Source organism: Peromyscus californicus, unplaced genomic scaffold, assembly GCF_007827085.1.
Source record: "Peromyscus californicus insignis strain IS unplaced genomic scaffold, ASM782708v3 Scaffold_7__1_contigs__length_154581171, whole genome shotgun sequence".
NCBI classification, from domain to species: Eukaryota; Metazoa; Chordata; class Mammalia; order Rodentia; family Cricetidae; genus Peromyscus; species Peromyscus californicus.
Genome location: NW_026294595.1, coordinates 53,463,247 through 53,489,975, shown reverse-complemented (window position 1 = coordinate 53,489,975; position 26,729 = coordinate 53,463,247). Strand labels below are relative to the sequence as shown.

At 44.9% G+C, this 26,729-nt stretch overlaps 1 protein-coding gene across 3 annotated transcripts in view; it reads left to right on the top strand.

Annotated features, from left to right (window-relative positions):
* The window catches only part of Pde11a (phosphodiesterase 11A), a 351,064-nt gene that overhangs the window by 236,974 nt on the left and 87,361 nt on the right, over positions 1 to 26,729 (top strand). For all 3 annotated transcript variants that reach the window (XR_008215103.1, XM_052724559.1, XM_052724560.1), the window contains exons 11-12: positions 21,272 to 21,418; positions 21,814 to 21,921. Coding sequence is in view for 2 of the 3 variants with exons in the window: in XM_052724559.1 (XP_052580519.1) it covers positions 21,272 to 21,418; positions 21,814 to 21,921 (255 nt within the window). In the remaining variant the exon portion in view is untranslated. The remainder of the gene's footprint in view (positions 1 to 21,271; positions 21,419 to 21,813; positions 21,922 to 26,729) is intronic.

Genomic DNA, 26,729 nt, shown 5'->3' with positions numbered 1-26,729 from the left:
AGAGTTTTGGACTTGAAGGTCAGAAAGGAAAGGTCAACGGGGTTATGCTAGAGACAAGGAGACGTAGAAGAATTTACAAGTCCCCCTTGACAAGGTTGGAAATCATTTCCTGAATAAACAACATTGGACTTTAAAATATATAAAAGGACATTCTATAAAAGGTGTGTAGAAATGCCCACATATTTCTTAATCAGGGGAGCTCTCATCAGGCCATGAAAAGCAGGACGTTTGGGGATTAGACAACCTTGTGTTGATTTCTTTATGTGTGCGTTTCCCCCTCTGCACTGCGGCCTGAGTGCAGACTTGGGGAGAGTTCTTCTTCTAGCAGGGTGTGTTATAGTTGTCACTCAGCCTTGAAATAGTTTTTCTCTCCCGTGGAACATCAGGCCAGTGATATATTTGTGGCGCTCTACCTACCTGTCACTTTTCTGCTGGCCCTAATGCATTAGCATTCCACAGAAAGCCCGACTAGCCAATCGCAGCGCTGGAAGCTGCTGCCTTTATGGGACCCAGCAACAGGAAGAAGTATTTCATTGGCTGTATGGCTGTCAGCTAGCGAGGAGGCCGCTCCAGATGAGCCTCAGCTGTCAACATGGAGATGAGGCATGGGGGTGAGGCAGATATTTGCACTTAGGAGCCTCTCCGTGGTTAAATGTGGTACCATCGTACATGTTGTACATGCATGATGCTCACATTCTACACCCCCCCCCCCACACACACACATACAAACACAATCAAATGTAAAAGAATAACAACATATCTAGGTAGCTGGTTTCAATCTGCAGGATCCAAGATGCATTAAAAATAGATTCTGGTCCTTAATCTTTTCATGTGAATGTAGGGCCTCTGTGGGAAATGAATTAAAGCTTGTCCCTGGGTAGACAGGGAAGCTTCTGTGTGCTGGAGGTGAGATGCCATGTCCAATGGGTTTGCTGAATGCAGAGTCTATCCCCAAAGTTATTTTGCCAGTATCGGACCTTGAGAGCTATCTCGCCCTTGAAAAACTCTTCATTTGGTAGCACTGGAGTGAGATCATTTTCTCCTGTAAACTCAGGGGCAGAGGCCAGAGAACAAGACAAGGCTGCCTGGGCTTGGAATGGCATGCTCTCATGACACTTTGGAAGCTAACCAGAATTAACAGTAACCTATAATTAGCACTGAGACACATACCAACTTTAGATAGGCTACCGCTGTATGTTAATTCTGTAGACTCACACTAACCAGTTGACGTGGCTCTGTCCCTCTCGTGGGTATGAGGAGTGATGACAGAGACAAATCTGCCTAGACTCTAGGCCGCTTGCAGCCTGCATCTCCGCAGCACCCGGCGAAGTGCCTGACACATAGTAAGTGCTCAGTAAAACATTTGTTAAGTGATAAAGCAATAAACTGATCTGAGAGGAAAGTGAATCAATACATGTCACAGAACATGTGGAGCTGCCTGGGCTTCACAGATGACCAACCTGGGGAAGCTGCTAGACAGTTTGATCTCTGACGTGCCTGTGTCTCTGCTTTTAAAGTGAACTAAACCCAGGCGACATGAGCTTGATTCTTTCAACTGTGGGAAATAAACGTAGTGTTTACATCCTTTTCTCGGTAAGGAGATTGAAGCCTACAGAGGCAAAGTGGGTCACTGAAGGTCACCACATTAGCAGGTCCCAGGCCAAGATCTAAATGCAGGTTCAAATGCAGGTCTTTGCATGCCCCCCCACCCCCCAGAATGCCACCTCCACTTCTTCGGAGGTTTTACACACTGAGGTACGAATTCCAGGACCAGGACGTGCTACACATGCCCACAGTGTGGACACTAGTTTCAAAGCCAGAGAAGTCCATTGAGGAGGCATCCGCACAGAATTTTGTGAGTGCTGTTCAGATACTGTTTTGGAATGATACAAAATGGACTGAGAGATGAGCTGCAGGTAGGATGAGAACCCTGCTGTTTTTCAGCATTCAACGGGTAACTGAGCTCAGGCTGAGTCTCACACCTTGATCTTGTGCCGAGCTTTGTGGAGATGAAGAACGGCTCATCCCTGCAGCTAGCTGTCATGTTCACCAGACATGGGCTCGAGACCCAGCCCAGTCTCACATGGACCACGTGATCAGGGGAAATGTCATGACTCCTTTACAGCTACAAGTCATCGATATGGGACAAGATGAACACCAACCACCACCACTGAGAAGTTGTGTAAAGATTAAATGGGATAACAGCATGAGACAGTTTTGAGTTCATACTGACATATTATAAATGCTCAATAATCATCAAAGACCTTTTAATTTCATTCCCTTATATCCTTAAATGAAGAACGTAAAGGACTTACTTCATTGTTCAACAGAATATAAAATTAGTTTAGGAAATTCTCTCTTTCCTCTGGTATTATCTTCTTTGATCCTCTTTACTTAAGGAGGAATACTGTGTTTTCTACACCAGTGAAACTCCAGAAAAACTCAGACATGGGAACAAACTCACAGTTATGATCTATATTATCCCGTGTTTTCAGAGCCTCCGGTTCCCAGGTTCCTATCCCACATATCCCAGGAAATAGCCCTACTGACTACTGTCTTCAGGTCTGTCCACTCCTTCTAGCTTAATGGCTACATATACATATGTATACATATGTGTGTGTGTGTGTGTATATATATATATATATAGTTTTATATATATATATATATAGTTATAGAAAGTTATTAACACATCCAGCCATTTTGACCACATCTTTTTTCTTTTGAATGTGTACATATGTGTTGTGTATATGCATGTTTATATATGTGTGGTTTCACATGTATAATGTGTTTATGTACATATATGCACATGCATGTGGCAGCTAGAGGTTGATATCAGAGACCACAGTGTTTTCAAAGCCAGTCTGCTAACAGCTTTTATAGCTGTGCCAGGGAACGCCAGTCTGAACACCGGCTGGCCTGGGGCTCTGTCCACATGTTGTCAAGGAAAAGCAGAGTCCCGACTAATGCATTTGCTAATGGCCATATTCCGCTATCAGAAATTTCACAGGACATCCAGATCTTGGAAATGATACTATATTTGAGGAAGAGCCTTTAATTATAATGCTCATCATTAAATAATAGTTGCAATAAAGACTCATTCCTGGATTTTCCAAGTCACTTTAATTACAGTGATGTATATCCAGAGCTTCTCTATATTCAGTGTCAGTATTTCTGCTCTGGAAGGAAAACGCATTTCTGTTTTGAGTTGTAAATTGAACTCCTAAAGATTCATATTGCCTTAAAATACCCAGAGGTGTTCAGAGAGCAGGCCATCCCTCCAGCCGGGGATCTCGGGAAGACGGCCGAGATAAAACTGGCCTGACAGTGAAAGTGAGCTGCGGTGTGTGTAGGAATTAACGGTGTACTAACTATCTAACTGCCTGAAATAAAACGGGAGAGGCAGTGATTTGTATTCTACTGAGTGCAGGTGGCGAGGATTTTTATATGTTGCCAGGATTAGGTACTGTTGTAAATGAAACCTAAACTCTGGGTTTGGGCAGGATCTGAGAAAGGAGCTTGGAGCCCCATTTTTCAACTTCTGATTTGGACATTACTCAGCTTTTCTGTGGCCTCGTTTCTCGATCCATAGTTGATACCTATAAACAGCTTCTAAGACACGGTAAACTAGCGCCTAGAGTCCTGGCCAACAGCCAAGGGCCTGGGACGTTGTTCAAGTTGGGCATAATGAAAATAACAACAACTGTAATTGCAGTCATCTAATGTGCACCCACTGTGTGCCAGCCACCTCAAAATGTGTCCACCCCAACCATCAAAACCACTCTCAAGCCGGGCGGTGGTGGTGGCGCACGCCTTTAATCCCAGCACTCGGGAGGCAGAGCCAGGCAGATCTCTGTGAGTTCGAGGCCAGCCTGGGCTACCAAGTGAGTTCCAGGAAAGGCGCAAAGCTACACAGAGAAACCCTGTCTCGAAAAACCAAAAAAAAAAAAAAAAAAAAAAAAAAACCACTCTCAAGATGATGGTTGGCTTCTGTGTCCCGATGGGGTGTGGCACACAGCACAGTGTGAAGCAACTGACCCTAGGGAGATTCAAGGGAGAATTCAGATCACTGTCCACAGATGCTCTGTGCAGCGCCTCGCTGCTGAGTGTAGGGACAGCTCCTTCCAGCAAATGCAGCACAGGACGTGGGGGAGGGGGGTCATGTTTATGACTTCGTATGTGGACAATTTTAATCTGCCTCAGGCTTCTATCTGTAGATATAAAAATTTGCATACAATATATTTTGATCATATTCTTTCCCCTCCCCCAACTCCTCAGGATCCTCCCTACCTCCCTACCCACTTAGCTTCATACTACATATTCTCTCTCTACCAAAAAATGGTCGAAATAAACAAATAAAAGCCCGATAAGACAAAACATAACAAAACACACACACACACACACACACAAACAAACAAAAACAGAAAAAAACATCACCAACAACAAAATGGAGTCTATTTGGGCCTGGGGCCTGACCTGGCGTGTGGTTGATAAACCCAGTGACACTTCATTGGATGAAACTGATTGGAGGAAAACTTTGCAATCAGCTATCAATTACAAATGCCTTCTTAGTTAGGTGTGGGACTTGGTGTCCACTTTCCCTTCTCCATACTGGAATTTGCCTGCTTTGAACTTGTGTAGGTCCTGTGTGTGCTACTATAGTCTCTGTGACTTCAGATGTGTCCCAGCCTTGCTGTGTCTGGAAGACACTGTTCCTTGGAGTCACCCACCATCCGTGACTCTTACTGTCTTTCCGCTTCCTCCTCTTCCACAGAGATTCCTGAGTCTTTTGTTTTTAATTTAGAGTACTTGGGGGGTGTTGGACACTGAATGTGGATTCTCTGCAAGAGAAGCCTTCTTAATGGCTGAAAGCTCAGTTCTTTAGAGAATATTTGGTTTAAAATAGTTGTGTTCCTTATTTGTGAAAAATGGTTTATGATATATAATATGTTCACTAATATATATTCAGTAACCCGCTATTTTAATTATATACGTAGTTTCTATTTTTGTAGATATAGATACACACATGTCAGTTTCTGTGTGGTGTAGCATCATCTGTCATCTTTAGCATGGAATGATGACTTCCTGGACCCATCTCTGTGACATATTAATCCCAGTTGTTTGGGGAACTGGGGAATAGGATTTGTCTGATCCGGCCATGTTTCCTTAATGTTGTGACACATTTATGGATGAGATAGTTGTCTGTAGTAAGGACCACTGCCCGTAGCCATGAAAATAACAAGGCTAGCTAGCTCTGTAAGCCTGCAGCCACCACCTAGAAAGAAAGAAAAGTTTTGGCAGAGGTCACCTGTTAGAAATATGAATCTCTGGGAGGGAGCATTAAAAAGAACAATAACCAAAAATAAAAGGGAAGAAATGCAGTCAAAAGAAGATCGCTGTATATTGCTATATCTCCAGCAAAAAAATGTAATAGTAATAATCACAACAAATGAGTGGCAAAATGCAATGCATCTAGTGGAGAAAGTAATCTATCCAGCCTGCCTATACACTACCACATGCTCTATTGAACTCCAAGAAATGAATTTAGGCATTAATCTATATTATTTTCACTATCTAATTCTAGATCAGAAAATTCCCAGTCCTGGCAAAAAGCCACATGGATATTTTATTTTTTATCCCCTCAGAAACTAGCTTCCAATGCGGAAGAATAATTTTATCAATATAAATAATCTCCCCACTGGTGTTTTATATCATATTCAATGACAAACTGTGAAATGTAACATTTTTGCTTTGACAGCTTATGAAATCCATCATCTATTTTCATAGATCTTCATTCAGAAAAATATTTGATTTCTCGGGATTTGTAGCCCTATCAGAAATATTTGAATAAAAGATTTGCAGCTTTTGAAATCAATATCTGGATTTACTGGTAAAAGGCATAGTCAGTGGGTGAAATGTTACTGTAATCATTTATCCTTTGTGACCTTTAAAGGGATAAAAAAATAACTGCTGTCTTGTGCTCATAGCTTATACATAGACACCAGGTAAGAGGAGAGGCATCTTCTGTTCATCCTGCAGTTCCCAACTCTTGCAGGAATTACCAACACCACCGCCTGGAGGCAGGGGCCTGCATAATCTCAGTTTTTAATAAAACAAAGTTGGACCATGTAGACAAAGAGCTCTGCTAAATGGTAACCAGAATCGAGAGAAATATGACTTTATTCATTTTCCGCACATAAACTTATAATCTGCCTATGCTCTTTAGATGGGTTGGTATGCACTTTATCTAGATGGATCCATAAAGTAAAGTCTGAAGTTCCCATTTAACTAAATCATCATCATAAAGGGAAAATATTTCCTCTCAGCAAGAATTCCAATTTTAAAAATAGTCCTTTCTTGATCAGTTATATTATTTATCATTATTAGATTTATTATACTTGTTTCCATGAGTCAGATCTTGGTACACAGGTATAAGTATGATCATTATGTTCTGTGTATTCTAAGAAACACCTTACATTTCTAACCAAAGCTACAGAATACTACCAGTTAGTCTGAGAAAGCAGACCTAAGGAGGCCGGGGCGATACAAGATGAGAAAAAGTGACATAAAATGAGTATGGAGGAAAAGGCCATTGTAGCAACTTTCATGAGATTATATTGCTACGGGGTTTGTGTCTCGTTCTGGGTACACGTCAGCAGTTGGCCCTCCGTCCACTGTGGCTCTGTAGCGTCTTCATTCCAGGATTTAGGCTAAAGGAGAGGCCCTACCTGAGATATGCCATACTTATGGTGGGAAAAAGAACAAGAAGGCTGACAAAGCCACATGGTTGGCTCTTCTGTTGTGTGTGTGTGCACGTGCGTGCATGCGTGTGTGCGTGAATGCATATGACCTTATGATCTTTTGGCAAAGCTGAGGTCTCAGTCAGGGGATTTCTATCATCCTGTGAGAGGCGTTGGGCTGTGTGGCAATACACAAGCCTGTAGAACGCTCAGGCCTGAAGAAGGGTGAATGGTCAAGAGTCATAGTGCCTCAATGGGGGTTGGAACTTCCAGGTCAAAGCTGGAATGGCTACCCACTACATCACACAGTGACTATGAAGCTACCAGTCCCCTTCGGTTATTAACTCTGTAAAGAGGCCTAATAAGGAAAGACACCTATGGACAGTGTTTGATGAAATGGCCTGGTCACACGCCCCTGTCCCTGCTCACTGGTTAATTCCTCGGGTGTGCGTGGAGGGGGGGGGCTTTTCTCCTCCTGCCCACCACAGTGTGAACACACACAGAGGAATTCACAGAAGGTGAATTCACAGAATGCTTTGGTTCATGCTGACCCAACTAAATTGAGTTCAACTAAAAAATGCCCAGAACAGCCAGAGCAGAGTGGTCCAACTTGTTAGCACACTCCCTCTCAGCCCAGACTATCACCTTCAGACTTCAGGGACATCCTATGACGTCACTCAGCATCTTTCCCTCTATTTCCTGCTGACTAGTTCCTCCTCTTCCACAGTCCTATGCCCTTCCTCGTTTCTATGATTATACCAGGCTTTATTCCTGCGCTGTCTTCTGAACTGCAATCCTTTGGTACTTGGGATGTTTTCCACCAGCCCTGCTCTTCCTGGTCTTGGTAGATTTCCCCGCTGGGCTGGGGTAGAAGATGGGGGGAGCATGTCTTTCTGCCCAATCCAGACTCTGAAAAGACAAATGATCTCGTTCAGCCAAAGCTGATGGATTTTAGGGACTTCCGTTTGCACACTCTCTCATTTCTATCTTGAATTTGCCTGCAAGGCCAGCCAGTTACCCCTTCTGATTCCTGGGTATGACAGCTCTGGAGAACTGTCCAAATCCTTTCTCTGCCTCCCGTTCTCTTTAGATGAACAGAGCTTAACTTACTCAACCCTCTTTCCAAAGGCTACCCCCTCTGGGCCTCCTACAAGTGTGAGTTCAGTGAGAAACTAATTGCAGGTGACCCGGTAGAACCTGCAAACTCCCTTCCTCTCTATTCCTCTTGGGGGTCCAAGTGAGGAATCATTTTTCCCCATCCTAGAGTTAGTGAGACTGACATGCTGGAGTTGCTGCACTGTGTCCTGGTACCTGACGATGGCTTAACTCACCATGCGCTTGGTGTGGCTTCCTTCCTCAACCTCTCCCTTCCTATCCTTCCTCTGGTACACGGCCTCACTCTTCATCCGCCTTCACGGCTGAAGCCCAGACAGCAGCAGCATGGACATGTCACTTTTATGTGGACTAACCACTGATGATACTAACTGCCAGATGCCAGAAGTCTTTGGAGAAAAGAGACGGCCAGCAAGGGACCGTTATTTAAAACTTCCCTAGTGCCTGTAACCGACATCTGTATTAAGCCTTGATCCTATTCCATTTCTTGACCCAAAAGAAAACTAAGGAGACCTCGTTATAAACAGCTCGACCACGTGACTCTGCCTGTGTGTCCATCACTTTGCTGAGTATATAGAAACAGAGGTGAATTCAGACACGGTATTTACAAATTCCAGGAGCAGCGGAGTTGAGAAAAGCCTTCTGTTCCTTGGCTGCCTGGGAATTTCACTGGGCAATAGGGGCAGACCCTGACACTCCTCCCTCGCTGGCTCTGCCACCTCTCTTCTGGCTTGGGGCATGAAGAGTGGGGGCTCCATTTTTCTCAACTGCCCAGGAAAAAGGAAGCTTTTCCTTAAACCTCCAGACACTGCTTCCTCCTGCTCCCTCCCCCCTCATCCTTCGGATGCGTGTTCTCAGAGGTGTCCAGCTTCCACCTGCCCGTTGATTTTACTTACCGTTTATAGACAGATCTCTGGCCTGGCTCAAGGCCAAAGCAGACAACCTCTGTCCTGTCCTGGCCTTCAGGAAGTCCCTTCCTGGAGAGATGCAAAGATACCCACACAGCCCTTGGCAGCATGCCTGACAGCTCAGAAGACTTCAGGAAGTATTTATTGAATGGATAAGAGTGGAAGACAGCAAAGGAGATTCAGTGGTGAGCAGACTGTGGAAACGCTACAGAAGGAGCAGGTCCAACAGCACTGAGAGAACCGAACTGAGAGATAGTGCCCGGGTTCTAGGCAGCCAGGAAAGGGTAGGACGTTGTAAGCCGAGGGGTTCTGTTGAGCCAGGAGGGGTGACAGGAGCTGACAGCAGACCCTCTGAAAAGGAGCTCCTGTCTTGGGACTTCCCTCAACAGGATTTGTACGTAGTCATTTTCTACATGTGGAAATACACAGGCAGGAATGCAGGGTGGCAAATGTGTGTTCGACCAACCAGGTATTGGGTTGAAGACCCAGTTTTCACCAGCTTCGCACATGCGCATCTCCTTTCCCAGTGGACAGGGAGGCGGATGTCATATTCGACAGGTTGATGCCCCCAAGCCTTACCTTGTGAAGTACTAAAGTTGGTGGTATAGCCCTCTGGTGTTACCTTGGAGACCTGATTCTGGATATTCTTTTCCCCGAGAGTGAGTAAAGTACAATTTACTGGGAGAGAGAGAGAGAGAGAGAGAGAGAGAGAGAGAGAGAGAGAGAGAGAGAGAGAGAGAGAGAGAGAGAGATATCTTCTAGAAGATATGGGGAGAAGAAGAGTTGGGGTTATAGTCACCCTTCTTCTGTGGGGCAGGGGGAGCTGTGCTAAGTGCAGCACGGAATGTTTATGTTGAAGACTTTCAGGACTCAGCTTGCAGTGACAATGATAACCGCCTGTCATGGCTGAAATTCCATTTCCCTTGAAGTCCTGACCAGGACTTTAGAATGTGACTGGACATGGAGGTAGGGCCTTTAAAGGGGAATTAAGCATAAATGAGATGAAAGGAGTCATCCCTGATCCAACATAAATAGTGCCCTTTTGAGAAGAGGAAGAGATACCAGAGATACTTGAGCATAGGAAGCCAGACGGGGACACAGTCATCTACACCAAAGAGAGCCCCGAGGACAGCCCAAACCTGCCAACACCTTGGTCTGGGCTTTCAGCCTCCAGGCCTGTGGGAATGTACCACTTCTGATTCAACCACCTACAGTCCTGTGTTAGGCAGCCCCAACAAACAGTCTGGCTGCCTGATACTAAGGGACGACTGTGAGCCTGGCACTGTGCCGAGTGTTTGGGCCCATTTCAACTTTCTAAGGACAGTGAGGGCTAGTCATTCTTCTGTTCCTTTATCAGAAAGAAGAGCTAGGGCCACGGACTTAGCAAGTGGCAAACACAGATCAAATACACATCTGCCTGGCTCCGGAAGTCATGCGCTTGGCATGCCACCAACCCACGTTTATTAAGTATGAGCCAAGCTATGAAAAGTACTAGGCCATGATAATTGCTGACACTCAAAAATCTTAATCTTTTCCTTATGGAAATTATAAATGATGAGAGACAGGCTCACAATGGCTGGGAAAAAAATGTTTAGAGCTGGATGGAGGAGACTCTCTGCAAGAAATAATAGCAATACTGAGGTGACATCACAATGAATCTAAGAGATATTTAAGTCACTGCACGGACAACAGAGAGTTGGGGCTACAAACCCAGAAGGCAGGGGGCAGATTGATGGGATCTGAATTCTAATCCCAGGATTTTTCTACTCAGATGAACCCGAGCACATTGCACATCTTCATCATCTCAACTTCTTCATCTGTGCCAGGAGAGAGTCTAAAAACCGGAACTTCTTTGTTACTAAGACCCATCCATGAGTTTGCCCTGCTCCTTTATCAGAAGAGAAGGGCTCAAGGCCTACAGTTTAGACTCCCTCCCTGTGGAGTTTCATCCACGACTCTGTTGCAGGATTAAATGAAATACAGTCAAGAACTTAGCACAATGCTTGGTGCACATGTGTCTCAGTAAATGCACCACAGGGGGAAAGTGTTCAGGTCTCAATTTTTAAAGTTAAGAATGGTACTAAATTTATGAATATTTTTACTGGACAACATGCATTTTTTAAATGCATGATTATTCAGCTTGAGTCAAATGTCACCAAAGCACAGCCCATGCAAAATGAAAATATTTGTCAGTGTCTAAGAACAGTCTGGGCAAGACAGAATGAGCTAATAAGACAGGTTATAGAAGTCAAATGTAGATTAAAACTCAAACACGTGCATGATGGTGTGTGTGTACACGGATGTTTGCATGTGTGCTCAGGAGTGCTTCCATCCAGCAAGAATAAATCCAAGTAGGCCTCAAGACAGGGAATTGTGTCTCAGCAGTTGGGTTCCACACCTTCTGTGCCTCACTTGATAGATTATGTCTTCATGGCAGTGACTGTTTTATTTACCCCTAAGTATAGACCCCTCTCTTACAATGCTCCCTGTGCCTTTATGGCACAACTCAATATAAATATTTACTGGACTTATAAGTAAAAGTGTATAAGTTCTTATTTATCTTATCTCATAGAGGAAACGCATAGGGAAAGCAAGGTCTACTTTCCTAAGATACCCAACCACATACTAAAGCCACAGCTGAGATGTGTAGTTCCAGAAGTGACAGAGACTTTGTTATGCGTTTTGATACACAGAGTAAGTAAAATGTTTATACTAAATGCATAAATACTGAAATATTTCTTCTGGACATCTCACTAGAAAGTGATTATGGGGTAACTAGCCTCATGTGTCTCTTGTGGCAGATTGTGCTCGTGTCCCTAACTAGCAGGCTGAAAAGAAGTGACTCAGAGCATGAGCTGTGGCTGAGATGGCATGAGGTAAGGTGAGCAGCGTGGATGGGGAACCCCCCTGAAAAATTCATATCCTGGCCAGTGGCTCTGCGTCTCTCTTCACCATCAGGGTAGCCGGTATTGCCATTAGCTTCTAATGGGCATCCCAAAGTTCAAGTTTCACCATTCCCTGGCTTTGCTTCATGGTAGAATAGACCATATACTCTGGTCCATGTCTAGAGGCTATGCTCTTATCCATCTCTAGAGTCTGATGCTCCAGTCTACCTCTAGAGGCTGATGCTCCAGCCCATCTCTAGAGGCTGATGCTCTAGCCCATCTCTAGAGGCTGATGCTCTGGTCCATCTCTAGAGGCTGATGCTCTGATATATCTTTAGAGTCTGATTCTCTGGTCCATCTCTAGAGGCTGATGCTCTGGTCCATCTCTAGAGGCTGATGCTCTGATATATCTTTAGAGGCTAATGCTCCATTCCATCTCTAGAGGCTGATGCTCTGATATATCTTTAGAGTCTGATGCTCTGGTCCATCTCTAGAGGCTGATGCTCTGATATATCTCTAGAGTCTGATGCTCCAGCCCATCTCTAGAGGCTGATGCTGGTCCATCTCTAGAGGCTGATGCTCTGATATATCTCCAGAGGCTGATGCTCCTGGACAGCTCCATCTTTAGTTGCTGCACAATTTTCCCACCTCTTTCTCCCCTTTCCTTTGTCTGTCAAGCCACTGAAGGAGTCTTTGAATTATTGTCTCACGTCTGTGTGGCCTGCCTGCTAGCCAGCAGCGTGGGGGAGGGGAGAGAGCCCAGTGACTGTGATTCCTTTTGCCCTGTAGTAGAGAGGGGCTGTAAACCCTGAAGCAAAGAGTCTAGCTCAGCAGGTTGAAGTCAAATAGAGCAAGAAGTCATTGAGGCCCAACTGAGCACAAGGCAAAGGAACAATCTGCAGAAGGCAAAGCAGTTGTGGCCCTGAAAACTGGCGTGGTGGGTACTGGGTGCTGGTGGGTTAAATTCTTCACCAGTCTCCTTGCAAAGAGTGCCTGGTGAGTCCCTGAGGACAGACAGTGGCAGGTGTCCACTTGACCACAGGCAGGCTGGGAGTCCTGATTCAACTACTTGGTGAGCCCTTGAACAGCGCCTCCCTGGTGGTCCTCTGAGGAATGCACTGAGGTCAGCTGCAGGCTCCAGCCCCCGCCCCTTCTTCTACCCTTTTCTCTATCCTATGTGAAAAAGAAAATCCTTCTTCTCGTGGCCCATTAAACACAGAGCCTTACTCACCAAAACCAAGCTCCTTTCCCTGGAGGACACAGGAGTGATTGTAAAACTCTCCTGGAAGGAGAAGGTGGGCTACGAAGGTGAGCAAAGAGAGAGAGTGAAAACCACAAACAGTTTTTTCAAAGGAAAACAGTATTAACATTTTCTCCTGCCACTGCGAAGTTAAGAGCAGAGCTTTGAAAGGGAAGTCCTGGAAGGGAGTTCTGACCATAGAGGACAGGGACTGGTCACCAGCTGGAGCTGAGGGAGCAGACTTATCTGGACAGGCAACAAAAGCTAGTCATGGTGTCCTGGGACAGGCAGGTGTCTGGATTATGGTCTGAAGTCACAGGTAGGAGTTTGGAAAAATTGAGAACTTTTACCTGAATGAGCCCAAGTGTCACAGCTGGTGGGGCAGCCAACATTTCTGAGCTGAGTAAAGCAAGTCCCAAATGGCAGAGTCCAAGGGCCTGTGGTACCTCTGTACCCACACCTCTTGGTACGTGTCATCTTCAGAGACACCCAGAAGCCTTCTGCGCCCGCACTGGCCTCTGCCTGGACTAGGTCCTGCTGCCTCTTCCCCGGTGAACTCTTTCATCCCTCCGTGCCCATATCAGATGAGGTCTGGGTTTCTTGGCCTGAGATTGGCTTCTTCTCATTGCCTCCGAACTTTCCGGGTTTTCACCAGTTGCTCTGTGTGTTCCTCTTTGTGCAGGAGCATATCATGAGTCAAGGGGATGGAGTTATGTTATCATCTTATGTTTTGGGACAGGCTTTATTGAAGCTCTTTTATCCTTATAACTATTCTTTAAATTATTCTAAATAAACTTTATAAAGCTAAGGTTTAATGACAATTTCTGATTAAGATACAACATTGAAACAAATGAAAACATTTCTCTCAGGGATTACAGTAATGTCCCGTGCCTTCCTCACTGCCACACTTAAACTGCCTTGGTGCTTCACTGCATCTCCAGACAGACCTTAGGCTTAGGGACTGCATTGTTTCCCAGGTGTATGCATTGCGGGACAGAGCCTGTTACAGAGTTAGCCGTCCAACGTGTCTGCGCTGACCTAAGAGGAACTCCATTAGCTTTCCTAAGGAAGACGGTAGAGTGTGACGCCTAGAAGGCTATCATTAAAATCCCTATGTCCATTCTATTTTTCTTTGTGAAAATGATATGTGCTTTCAAATGGCAATGAGTGTTACCGTTTGGCTATGTAATGCCCCCAAGCGCTCACATGTTGAAGGCGCTACCCCAAGCTGAGAAGCGACTGGATAATGAAGGCCCTAACTACATCAGTGAACTGATCTATTAAAGCCATAACTGGGGAACTAGTAGGAAATAAGGCCTAGTTGGAGCAAGTAGGTTACTGGGGTGTGTGGGGGGGGTACCCTTAAATGGTATATTGTGTATTCATTCTCTCTCTCTCTCTCTCTCTCTCTCTCTCTCTCTCTCTCTCTCTCTCTCTCCACCAGTCTACCTGTCTATCTCTAGCCCTGTCTCTCTCCCTTCCTTGGCTTCATGGCTGTTATGTGATGAGCGTCCTTCCTCTACCAGGCTCTTCTGTCACAGCGTTTCTTTCTTGTGATAGGTCTGAAAGCCGTGGAGCCAATCAACCACGAACTGAGATCATAAGCCTTTCCTCCTTTCAGTGGATTTCTCTCCGGGATTTGCCACATCAGGGAAAGCTGTTTAACACGGTGACAGGAGCAACATAGTTGCAACAGCCATGGGCATCCAGTATTTCGTGTTTCTATGTGCTGGGCTTTCTCCTGTTTTGCCTCAAGCGGCCATGCAGTGTGGTCTTGTGGTGGTTTATACAAGTCTGAGATTCGCTTTGGTGTCCTCCTGACAGCCGCTCAAGGATAGGTGTCAGCGTAGGATCAGCTTCCACATCTGTTGGGAAGAACGTTCCAGGCATTTAGAAGGTGAATTACATAAATGGCTTAAGGAAAATGCTGGAAGAATTCACACGCCACTTTTTGGTGATGGCACTGTGCTGGCAAGCTCGTGTCCAGTGTCTAGTGTCTGCTCCCCCAGTAGACAAGTTATTCATTCAGGAAGGTCTTGGTCTCTCAAGAGTTGATTCTACATGTGTTCAATCAGCACAAAACTAACTGGGGTTCATTCCAAAGGCAGCTATGAGCTTAGAGATTTCCCCAAGTGGATTCATGCGAACAAAAGCCAAGAAGACAGTATTCTCCCAAATGGGCCTGGGATGTTCATCATAAGAAATGGACCACGAGGCAGGTCATTTGCAGCTAAATCCCAAGTGCTATTCATGGCACACTAAGTTACTTTGTGCCGGACAGGAATGGGCGACCCTTAGCTTGGCATCGGTCCATTTCCAGAGGTAGTGGGGTATAGTTCAGAGCCAGTATTTACAGCTCAGATTCAAATCTGCCTCTACTGATTACACTGCAAATTTAGAGCAGCCATTTCATCTATTTCTGTGGCTTCATTATACTACAGGATTTTAAATATCTCCAGTTTAAATAGTCTTGGTGTGCTTATAAAGAACCAATGAGTTCATAGTCATAAAATACCAAACGCTTTCCCCAGTACGCAGTAAGGTCGTGAGGAGAGTGCTCTGGATCCCCTTCTGCATCACAGTAGCTCAGTTGCCTCTCTCCGCCAGTCCTGGCATCCTCTACCTCTTCTTCTGTCCGGAGGAGCAAGTGGGTGAGTGGCTGGAACAAGTGGTAACAGGTCTGCCTTGCTTCGAATGGTCAGGGCTGACCTGCCACCTACTCTGTTATTTCTTCCCATTTACAGAACATCACAAAATGCAGTATTCATGTGTCAAGGGACCCAGGATTGTATTTTACATTTTATAGCTCCTTTTCAGTTGTAGAGGAGGCAGTTTATGACTCCCTTTGATAAGCACTTAACTCTTAAGATCCAAACAAAGAAAAGGACTGGTCAGGAGGACACCAGGTACTTCCAGCCAGATAGTCTCACTTCTTGAGCATTATTCAAATTAGCTGCAGGACTCATAATTCTGTGTTTTCATTTATTGCTGCAGTAAACCAAATGATTCTTTATCCAAATGTTATTTCCTGGCTATTAATTCAATAGTTATTTTGGATTGTGACACTCCTCTTTGATTTAGGGATATGGCACCTTATAAATATTTAAAAGCCGGAGACTGACACTTTGAGAAATTGACTTTGATTTGTTTTGTTAATATCGCAGGACTAGAGTAATTATAGGCCTGGAGGATGTGGTCCCATCCTGAGCTCCTCGGGCGGGATGGGGGCCATGTACCTACAGCACAAGGAACTCAGTCATAGAAGGTCGTTCCCAGGGCTTTTGCAGGTGAGGTGGCCACGTCTAGCTCCTCGGGTTCTTATTCTTCCTTGTTGAGAACCTGCTCTTGATGCCAGGAATATACAGCTGAAAACTGCCCATATTTGGTAAAATGGTCAAAAAAAAAATCTCTCCTGAAAGTGTAGGAATGTTTTATGCATCCGTACATGCCAGCAAGGGTTTACAGCAGGGCTCAGGGTATGATTTAACTGTGGATCAATCAACCTATTAGGGAAAGAAGACAAGGTCAATAAGGTTGGGTCTCAGTGAACCAGAGGTCATCCTCCATTTCTCAACCTAATGTTCTTATTTCCTTTCCATTAACATTTCATAATGAAAAAATGCCTATATTCTTTAATTTTTGAGATAATTAAGTGAATTTAGTGCCTCTGAAGGGGGGAAATTTATAATGGCACAGAGGACCACCCTATTAATAACCGGAAGACAGGGGCCACTGAGGGAGCAGCAGTGATGTCGCCATCACCATTTGGGCTTCTCCGGTGACAATCTTTAAGAGGTTCCAGTCCCCTGTCTCAACTCCAAAACACTTTCCTGCTGAGACCAGAAAGACCTGTGTCGTTTCCGACCGTGCCTTTGTCTCTTTGGAAGCCGTTTTCTGGTTCCACTTAAATTTGAACAAATGGCAACTAACATGGATCTTTTCAAATACTTGGCATTCTCTATATGCAAACCACAGAAGTGAGGGGGAACCAAGTTGTTCTGGAGCTTTGCTAAGGAGAAGCAGTGTAGTATCCGTTGGTTATTGCAGCCTGATTAGTGTGATCGCCCACACCGAACACACAGGGACACTGCACATGGCTGCCACCACCGGTCACATGTATTAGAAGGGGCTGAAGACTAAGTCTGACTTACTTCTGAGCTCCCAAGCTGGCCATTTAAAAAGTGTCATTTAGAAACAGCACTTTGATAACTCATGGATTAAAATAGTCACTGAAACATACTCATTGTCTTTTTGTTCCCTTCCCAAGCCTTTTTAAAATAGTCACAGAGGATTTGGTAGAAATTCTCAAAGCCAAACTGAGAAAGAAGTTACTAATGACAACATTTTGGAACCCAGAGAACAGACAGATAAATAGGATTTAACTTAGCAAACCCAAGAAAGTCAAACAGCTAACAACGCGGAGGTGAGAGGTCAGCTTTCTACCATCGACTCCTCCCTACAAAGAGCTCAGGAGCTGGCGCTGAGTGAGGATGAAAGTCGGGCTGCGGCAGGAAAACAGGGATTCTAAGGGTCTGCTGTCCTGCTCCCTGGAGTCTGGAGGCTAGCTTCTGAATAAGGTAGAGCAGGGGAGTCTTTGCATGGCACCATCTGTACGGAGGAGGACAGGGGTGCGGACTGAAGACGGTCCTGAGTGAACAGTTCCACACTGGGGCTCCTCAGACCCCACTGCAGACTCCCAACCAGGTACCAGCCAGATTCTCTGGGGAACAGGAGGAAAAAGAGCAAAGACACGAGGAGGCAGACCTTCACAGCTTCCCCAAGAGAACGGGTCACTCAGCCCCTCCACAGGGCAACCTCGAAGCTGTAATAGAAGCTTTTAAGCAAGAAGACTGGGAAACCAAAGATTACCTGACCAACCCAAGGAAAACCTCCAAGACTGGTAAAGCCTCTGATATCTCCAGCTCTCTTATCGGAGGATAACTGAGGAAGACATTGAGCCACCTGAGGGTCAAGGAAAAGTGTGGTGGGGGCACATCCCTTAGCATAGTATCCTTACAGGGGAAGGTACCAACTTGTATGAAACAACAACATGCTGGTCATACAAGCCAGTCACGTGAAGACAAATACTGCGTGGCTCCCTGTGTACAAGACAGTTAGAGCAGCCCAACTTGGAAGCAGAAAAGAGGATGATGGTTGCTAAAAGCTGGAATGGGATATTAGAAGTTGCTCAGAGGGTATGGTTAAGTTCTAGAGGTCTGCTGTACAATACTGTACATGCACTTAATAATTCTGTTTACTTGAACTTTTGTGTAAATTGTCACCATAAGAACAAAGATCAAAGCAAAGCGGTAAAAACTAGGGAAGGAGAAGAAACGTCAAACGGACTGTCATTAACACCTCCAGGGAAGTGAGGGGGCCCTGGTGGTTTCTCTGTTGCTGTGGTTAAACCCTGGCCAAAACAACTTGGGGAGGAATGGGTTTCCTTGACCTCACAGGTGAGTTGAGGTCCCTCATCTAGGGAAGTCAGAGCAGGAACCTGGGAGCCATCTCTTCATGAAAACGGTAGTTTGCCCAAAGCATCTAACATTTTTAAAGGAGACGATGACATCATTTAGGAAGTTCCCTCCCAGTTTATTTGAAAGAAGTCTGAACGAACTAACGGTAAGCACACAGGCAACAAGGCACACAGTAAAGGAGATCGATCGTTAGCCTGACACGGTGGCACGTGACTAGTCCCAGCACTCAGGAGGGAGTTCCAGGCCGGCCTTCGCTCCACTGGGAGGCTGAAGAACAACCTGCTAATACTACTATAAAACTTAAAATCGGGTCAGGAAATTGACAGGTGGTCATAGTGAATTGTGTGAGCGAACTATGAATGTCGTGCAGGAGGGCATAATGATATAATTGTTGAACGTTACCTAACAAAACAAAGTATGTATGTATATACGTATGTATATATGCAAGCATGCAGGCATGTATGTGTATGAAATGGGCTAGTACATGAGGCAGAGAAAGTTCTCAGATGTAGCATGAGTCAGATTGACCATTATCTTCAATGGTGGGAGCTTGAATAATTCTGAAAACAACATAATTGTAAGAAGTAATAAAATCTCAACTATCTTACTTGATTAAAATAAATCTAGGTGTTGAAAGTGGTTGCTCTGGGTAAGAAAACAGTTGTTGCCAGAATATGACTGTGTGTCAGAGGAATGTGACTTTGTGTGTGTTTGTAACAGCACAGTGGAGCTGATTTGCTTTCAACACTGATGGTTTAATCCTGCAGAGATCCAAGTGCCTCGGTGTTTATTGATATTCTGTTAACAATAGCCAAGATATGGAATCAACCTAGATGTCTGTCAGCAGAATAACGTACATAAAATGTGGTTCATGCAGACAGTGATATACAATGACGTGGAGTTTGGTCAGCCAGAAAGAAGAAGGAAGTTGGACTGGGAGATGGCTCAGTGGATAAGTGGTTGTTGTGGGAACATGAGGACCTGAGTTCAGATGCCCAGCCCCACATGAAGCTGCGCACCTCTGTAACTTTAGTGCCGTGCGTGGCAGGCACAGAAAGGGAACAGAGGTGGGCACAAACATGAGACAGGGGGATCCCTGGAGATCATTGGCCAGACATCCTAGCCGACTGGTGAGTTCTAACTGAGTGATAGGCCCTCTCTCAAAGGAGTAAGGTGGAAAGAGTAGTGGGAGACACAAAGTCAAGCCCTCGTTCCACGTGCACACACTTGTGTGAGTGTGCGAACACATACACACACACAGGCACACACACAAATACCAAAAGAAAAATAAAATTGTGTCACTTGAAGCACATAAATAGACAGACATAAATAAATAATAAATAAATAAAATAGATCTGGGAATTATCGTGCTAAACAAAATAAGCCAGACTCAGAAAGGCAAATGTTGTGTGGCTTTGCTCATCTGTGGGATGTACATTCAGATATATGTGTAACATTAATGTAGAAGTGAGGCTATTAGTGGAGAGGAACGGGGCTAATAGAAAGAGAGATGGGAGAGAGGTTGACTTTGAGCAAAATGCTTGACACTCGTGTGTGACATTCATAATGAAACCCATTAGTTTGTACACTTATTTTTAAAAACTGATAGAGATTTATCTAACTTCGATGAAAAAGTCTTAAAGTAAATAAATAAACAAGGCTCTTTCACAGGGACATATACACGCCAAGCAGCTATCTACCACTGTGAATTTCACAAACCTTACCATTTAATTCCAGGAATCTAGTATCTGCAAACCTATTGGTATATTAAAATGATCTGGTAGAGCCTAAGGGAATTAATTTTTGATAGAAGTAAAGTCTTCAAAATGGAAGCTTAATTGTCCCAGCACATAGCTTTGGCCATCGCTCATTCACAGTGTGGGGAATAGCCAGTGTTTGTATTTCAGCTTAGGCACATAAACTTTTGCAGAAAAGCACAGGGTTGGAGAGGCAGGATTGATTATGTGGTTTCTGGAATGCCTGGAGTGACCAGAGCTGGATTTAATTGCTTAGCCAAAGTAGTTCCAGGGCATAAATTACTCGCAGGGTAATTTATACCCAGTGAATAGACTAGGAACACAAATACACAATGGTCTCTGGTAACTTGAAAGTCATAAAACAACCCCCCACACACAGCAAGAGTGGCCCAAATGGCAGGGTAAACCCAACCAATTGGCATAAAAATGATTTCCAAAGGTTTGCATTCCCTCCCTTTTAGGTTTATGCAGGATAACTGATTGACAGTCACCTAACGGGGTGTTTGGAAACTCTAAATATGTCTGATTAGTATTAGAGTTGTCCTGTATATTGCTAAACAATATAGCAAAATTTATCTTTTAACTGAAACTGTGCTAACTCTCCAAGCTTCTCTCTTTTATCAGTGTACCAGGTTTTGTACCAGAGATGAGCTGCTTGCCCTTTCCATTCTGTATGTTCGGAACATACAGAATGTATGTTTAATAAAGAGTATTTTTGCAAGGTACAGGATACAAGAATGGAAGAAGCAAGGAAGAGTGGTGTATTCCTACCTCCTCCTCTGCAGAGAAGCAAATAAAGTTCATAGCTGCTGGCCACCCAGATGTTTCTGCATGTAGCAGTCTGCATCAGAGTATATTGTATGGCCACAGTTCCAGTAAACTAGACAGTAGTATATTCTGAATTCTGTAGAGAGATCCAGTGTGTATATTTTATCTTCTAATTAGCTTGCCTTCTCTCCCTCCCCCCTCCATGTTCTTGGGCGTTTGCTGCTCAGAAACAAAAGGACATTTATAGCTCAGAGTTTAGCAGTATCAGAGTGTAAGTGCGGGTCAGGCCTGATTTATGTGGCACCCACTGATAAGCAAGAGAGAGTGGGACCCAGGGTTAGGTAAAGCTAGTGAACTTGTCTTGGCTTATGTCTTTGATTGTGTAGGCAGCCAACATCCCTCTGGTGTCAGAACTGGCCATTGACGACATCCATTTTGATGACTTTTCCCTTGATGTTGATGCTATGATCACAGCTGCTCTCCGGATGTTCATGGAGCTGGGGATGGTACAGAAATTTAAAATTGACTATGAGGTAAGATGTTCTGTGTTGGCACTAAGGAGTGCACCTGGCAGAGTGTTGTAGCCACTGTGATGTAAAGGCTTTCCAAAAATGCCATGTAGGTGGTGGTCCCTGCCTGTGTCCCCCATGAAAGTGCCACGAGAATCTCACAGAGAGTCAGTGGAGGTTTAGGGTTTGGTTTTGTTTCGTTAAAATGTCTTTACTAGAATTGTCTTATTTTATGCGTAGGACTGTTTGGCCTGTGTGCAAGAATGTGCACCACATGCATGCCTGGTACCCAGGGAGGTCAGAAGAGGTTATTGGATACCCTTAAACCAGAGTTAAAGATGTGAACCGGACCCAGACCTCCCACCAGAGCAATGGGTGCTCTTAAGCACTCCCTAACACAGCCTCCCCTCCCATTTCAGACCCTGTGCAGGTGGCTTCTGACAGTGAGGAAGAACTATCGAATGGTTCTCTACCACAACTGGAGACACGCCTTCAACGTGTGCCAACTGATGTTCGCCATGCTCACTGTAAGTGTGTTTGTGGCTGGTGGAGGGTCACCTTCCACTCATGTGGACCCCCGGCTTCCTCCTATATGTTCCTATTTCATTGAAAAATTGCCCCACAATCATTCCATGACAACCCACATATGTCTTGTTTATGGTATTATATACTTGACAACAGTTTCTTTAAATCTACAAAATTGTTAACACCTTAAAGTGGGAGTATTGCCCTAGAATGAAGACTAGGACCTCTCAGGGCTCTCTTGTGGTAAGCTGGTTTTTCTCATCCATCCTTACTCCCTACAATTCCATGTAATTTCTTTGTGGAGGAACTAGAGATGAGTCACAGGGCAGAGAAATCCCTGGATAAGATTGAGTTGCTGCAAAGACCCAAGAGGGTGTATGAACATGACCACGAGAATATGGAATTCTGAAAGAACACTTGCTTGGGGAAATGCCCAGCGAGGCCTCAGGAGAAGGAAGGGTAAGAGTGGACATGCAGAGTTCAGAAGCTCACCACGCTGAAATTATTTGTCCCTTAGGCTCTAGCCCATTGGTGGAGGCCTGTGTGATTTATAGAGACCACCAGCACAGCTGGCCAGAAAGAGCCTTTGGATTAACTCTGAAAGCAAATGTTGATGGCCAGGATCAAAACAAAACCCTCTACTTGTTCCCGTTTGCTAGTGAGAAGCATTGGTCTGGTTTCTGCTTACACTGTTAAATGGCCAAGGAGAATGCATCTGACTCAAATATGTTTGGTTCTCCACTGCTTAGTAACGTAGACAAGTATAGATATATAGACATGTGTGCGTATATATAAATATATTTACTGTGCAAAAAATAGATGGCGGGTTCTGGATTCTTACAACATAAATACAAATACCTCATGTCTTTGTACCCATCTTAAAATTTAGACACAAAATTGGGACTTCTGTGTCAAATGCATTTTGTTTTGGTCCAAATGGGCAAAGACCATTCTACCTCTTCCTGAAAATCTCCACCCTGTTCTCTATCCATTAAACTTCTCCCCAACCTTTAAGGTACTGATCCCATGCCAGTTTTTCTACAGCATTTCCCCTTTCTCCCAAAGCATCCATAATTACTTCCTCCCACATCGTGCCGGTGTAGGACAGCTATTTCTACTGTGTGTCTTAAGTTCCCCGTCTCTCATTCTCTGCTAAGCCACCTGAGAAAAGAGACAACTCCTTGTTCCTTCTGCAACATTCACATGTCTGTTCCCATGTGCCTCTGCATCCCAGCACACCTGTGCTCTGTCACACACTCAGTCAACTCTCAACAGCATATGTTGGACTGGCTTTAACTCAAGTGTGCATAAAATGAGATTAAAAGGTCTTCACTTTCTGCTTTGGAACTCGTGTGGGTCCGCCTCTGCTTCAGGATGAGGCAGACTGACTGAGAGAGCCAGACAGGCTCTGCCTTCTACTGTGTCCACCATCAGAGCCAAGGAGTTACTTATGGAGGGAAAATGCTTTCAGTCGTGAGCCTTGCTTGCTCAATGGACAACATTGCTTGGAAACAAAGACACCTTGGTCTTGCTCAACTTTAATAGAGCTCAGTAGACAAATAGTTTCTGTGTGGAAAGCTCACAAGTCTGGTTCACAGAAAGCAATGACTTATTAACTAGTTATCTTGGGAAACCTGTGGATTTGTGGAATGGCCAAAATAAGCAAGCAGAAGTATTGTCCAGAGAAAGGAAATAGAAATGTTCATGACACCGTGCGTTGTAGCTATCAAGGACAGAGGTGGTCTTTTGTAGCACACCTCTGGGGAAACAGACTTCTGGTAGCAGTGGTGGGGTCATGGTGCACCCACAGGTGGGAAAAGGAACGAACATTGAGCTTTCGTCACTGACCGTTTTTGTAGTACCAACAGTCTTGATGCTTCTAAGTAGTGTAAGAAAAGTAGCGCTTTCCAGCCATGCCCCACCCCCCCATAATTGGGGGTGTCATCCTGTCAGAGTGTTTTAAGGGTTCTTTGTGTTTGCTCAGCAACTTGAAGAGGGTCTCTGTTAGAAAAAGTCTGGGTTCTGTTTTTGTATTCATGCTGCTGCAAAAATAGAAGCCCTCACTGTTGAAGTTCTCCGAGGGGGACGGGCGGGCGGTGGCGCGGTGCAGAAAGGAGTGTTTGGAAAGAAGATGTCAGTGGATATTATTTTAGTCTCCCGCACACAGAACTATGTGGTGGCATCTGGAAGAGTCGTTACTTCCTGCTCCTCCGTTTCCCTGAACTTAGTGAAGGATTACAGCGGGCTGAAACGCTGCCAGCCTTTGTTTACCTCACACAAGGGTCTTCTCCAGCTGAATCGTGGAAATCTGGTTAAGCAGAATTTTTTGAGTCAAGAAAATAATTCTGGAGGTGACAAAGATTGTTGGATGTATGAAAACAAAGTTTGAAACAAATCTAGTTTCTGATATATGGGGCAGAAGGGTACCCACATTATGTCTGTGTGGGCACCAGAGCTGCACACACCCCTAAAGTCTGCTGAGGTCTTCCACTGTTTCCCTTTTACACTCTGTCTCCATTTAAGGGACCACATATTATATTTCTGTGGGACAAGTTAGAACCCAAACTGAACCTTTCTGTTAATCTGGATTTTTTTTTTGACAAGGTTTCATGTAGCCCAGGCTGGCCTTAAACTATGTAGCTGACAACGCTCTTGAACTTCTTTTTTAAAACATAATGTTTTTATTATTTTTGAGAATTTTCAAGCATAGATACAACATATTTTGAACATATCCACTTCTCCTCAGTCCCCCTTCTAACTCCTATCAGATGTACTCCCACCCCTCCCAACCTGGCATCTTTTTTTTACTTAATTTTTTTTGTGTGTGAATTTCACACAGGAACACTGTATTTCCATGCCTCCTTGTCACCCTCTAACACTTCCCTTGCCCCCTACTCCCTTTTCAATTCATGACCTCCTCTTTAGTTGCATAATTATAATTACGCAATCAATTACAATTATATATCACTTTGCTGGGTCCATCTGATGTTGTTGCTATGTGTATATGTTTGGGGCTGACCAGCTGGGGTTGGATAATCTATCAGGAGCTCATCCCTGGAGAAGACTGACTCTCCCTCTCTTCAGAAGCCACCAATTGCCTGTAGCTCTTCATCTAGGTGTGGAGCCTTGTGAGATTTCCCCATCCATACTGACATCTCAATGGGTGTTGTCATTATGTAGATCTTGTTTAGGCAGCCATATTGTTGACATTTCGTGGGTGTGGGCTCCCTGTCATATATACAAGACACAATCTCAGAGCAGACATCTTAGTTCTCTGGCTCTTACAATCTTCCTGCACCCTCTTCCGAGATGTTCCCTGAGCCTTAGGCGGAGGAGTTGTGTTGTAGATGTATCAATTGTGGTTGGGCACCCCATGGTCTGTTGTTTTCATGTGGACCAGCTGTGGATTCTTGTAATAATCTTCATCTGCTGCAAAAAGAAGCTTCCTTGATGGGGAGTGAGAGCTATACCTGTGGGGATAAGAACACGCGCGTATTTAGAATACAGTTAGGAGTTATATTGGTTTGGGAAAGTAGCCATACTAGGTTCTCCGACAGGGTCCATGACCCCACCAGCCATGAGCAGTTGGCTAGGTTTCCAGTACCAAACCTGAATGCCCTCCTCCTGAGCAGGACAGAAATCCAAGTAAACAGCTGTTGGTTACCTCCAAGATGTCAGTGCCACTGCCACACCCTAGGGGATGTTTTGGCACGTTCTGGCCATTGTGTGGTTGGGAGGCCTAACAGCTAAGGTGGGACTGTTGATTGGTGGCTTTGCTTTGGCAACTTGCGGGGCACTTTTGGACACTCGGAGAGCTAGTTTCCAGGGCGCAGGCTTCCTGATCAGTTCTAGCCAGAGTCCTCCAAGTACTGTGTCAGAGGTAAGTAGTGTCTTCAGCAGCAGGTCCCACCTACAAGTTCTGGGAGGCAACCAAGAGCAATGCCAATAGGCTATATAGTATGGGTAGTCTCTTCGACCCCTGCCCCGGCCAACAACTGGAGAGGAAGTTTCCCTTGCCTGGTGGTTCTAGGGTTTTTTCTTTGAATCTAATGCCCCTGAAAGAGCACTATTGCTCCAAGTAGCATAACTGCATTTAAACTGAGTATGTATGCACACACACACACACACACACACACACACACACACACACACGTATGTGTGGTTATTTTAAGTAAGCATAAAAATAGTGTTTCCCTATGACTTTTTCAAACATCCTTAATGTTATTTATCCCTTCTCCCCTCCTCTCCCTCTGTATTTCTCTCCTCCCTCTCTTCCCAGTTAAACCCCCCATTTCCCTATCCCTGCCTACATAGCATCTGTGTTCTACTATCTCCGTCTCCAGGGTGCCCTCTCCACCGCCACCCTCCTGTCCCTTTTCACTTTCCTAGTTTCTGTTTGCTTTATGGTGAGCTTCTGATCCCCTAGCCTCTACTCCCCAACTGCTGGGGTTACCTCTGCCAAAAATGGGAGGAAGGGAGGGAGAGAGGGGAGGGAGGGAGGGAGGGAGGGAGGGAGGGAGGGAGGGAGGGAGGAAGGAAGGAAGGAAGGAAGGAAGGAAGGAAGGAAGGAAGGAAGGAAGGAAGGAAGGAAGGAAGGAAGGAAATTTTTTGACTATAGCCCAGTCATCTGGTTCAGTCTGGATCACAAAGCCAAAAGAGAATGCCCTGTGTATACAGAAATTTCCTCTAGATGGCGCTCCAAGGCAAAGTTTCCCAGCCAATCTCTGGAAAACAGGGGTGTGTTGGGGCGGGGATGGGGGGCTTAACCCTTGACCAACCTTCCCTGAAAATGCTTCCTTTCTTCTGATAC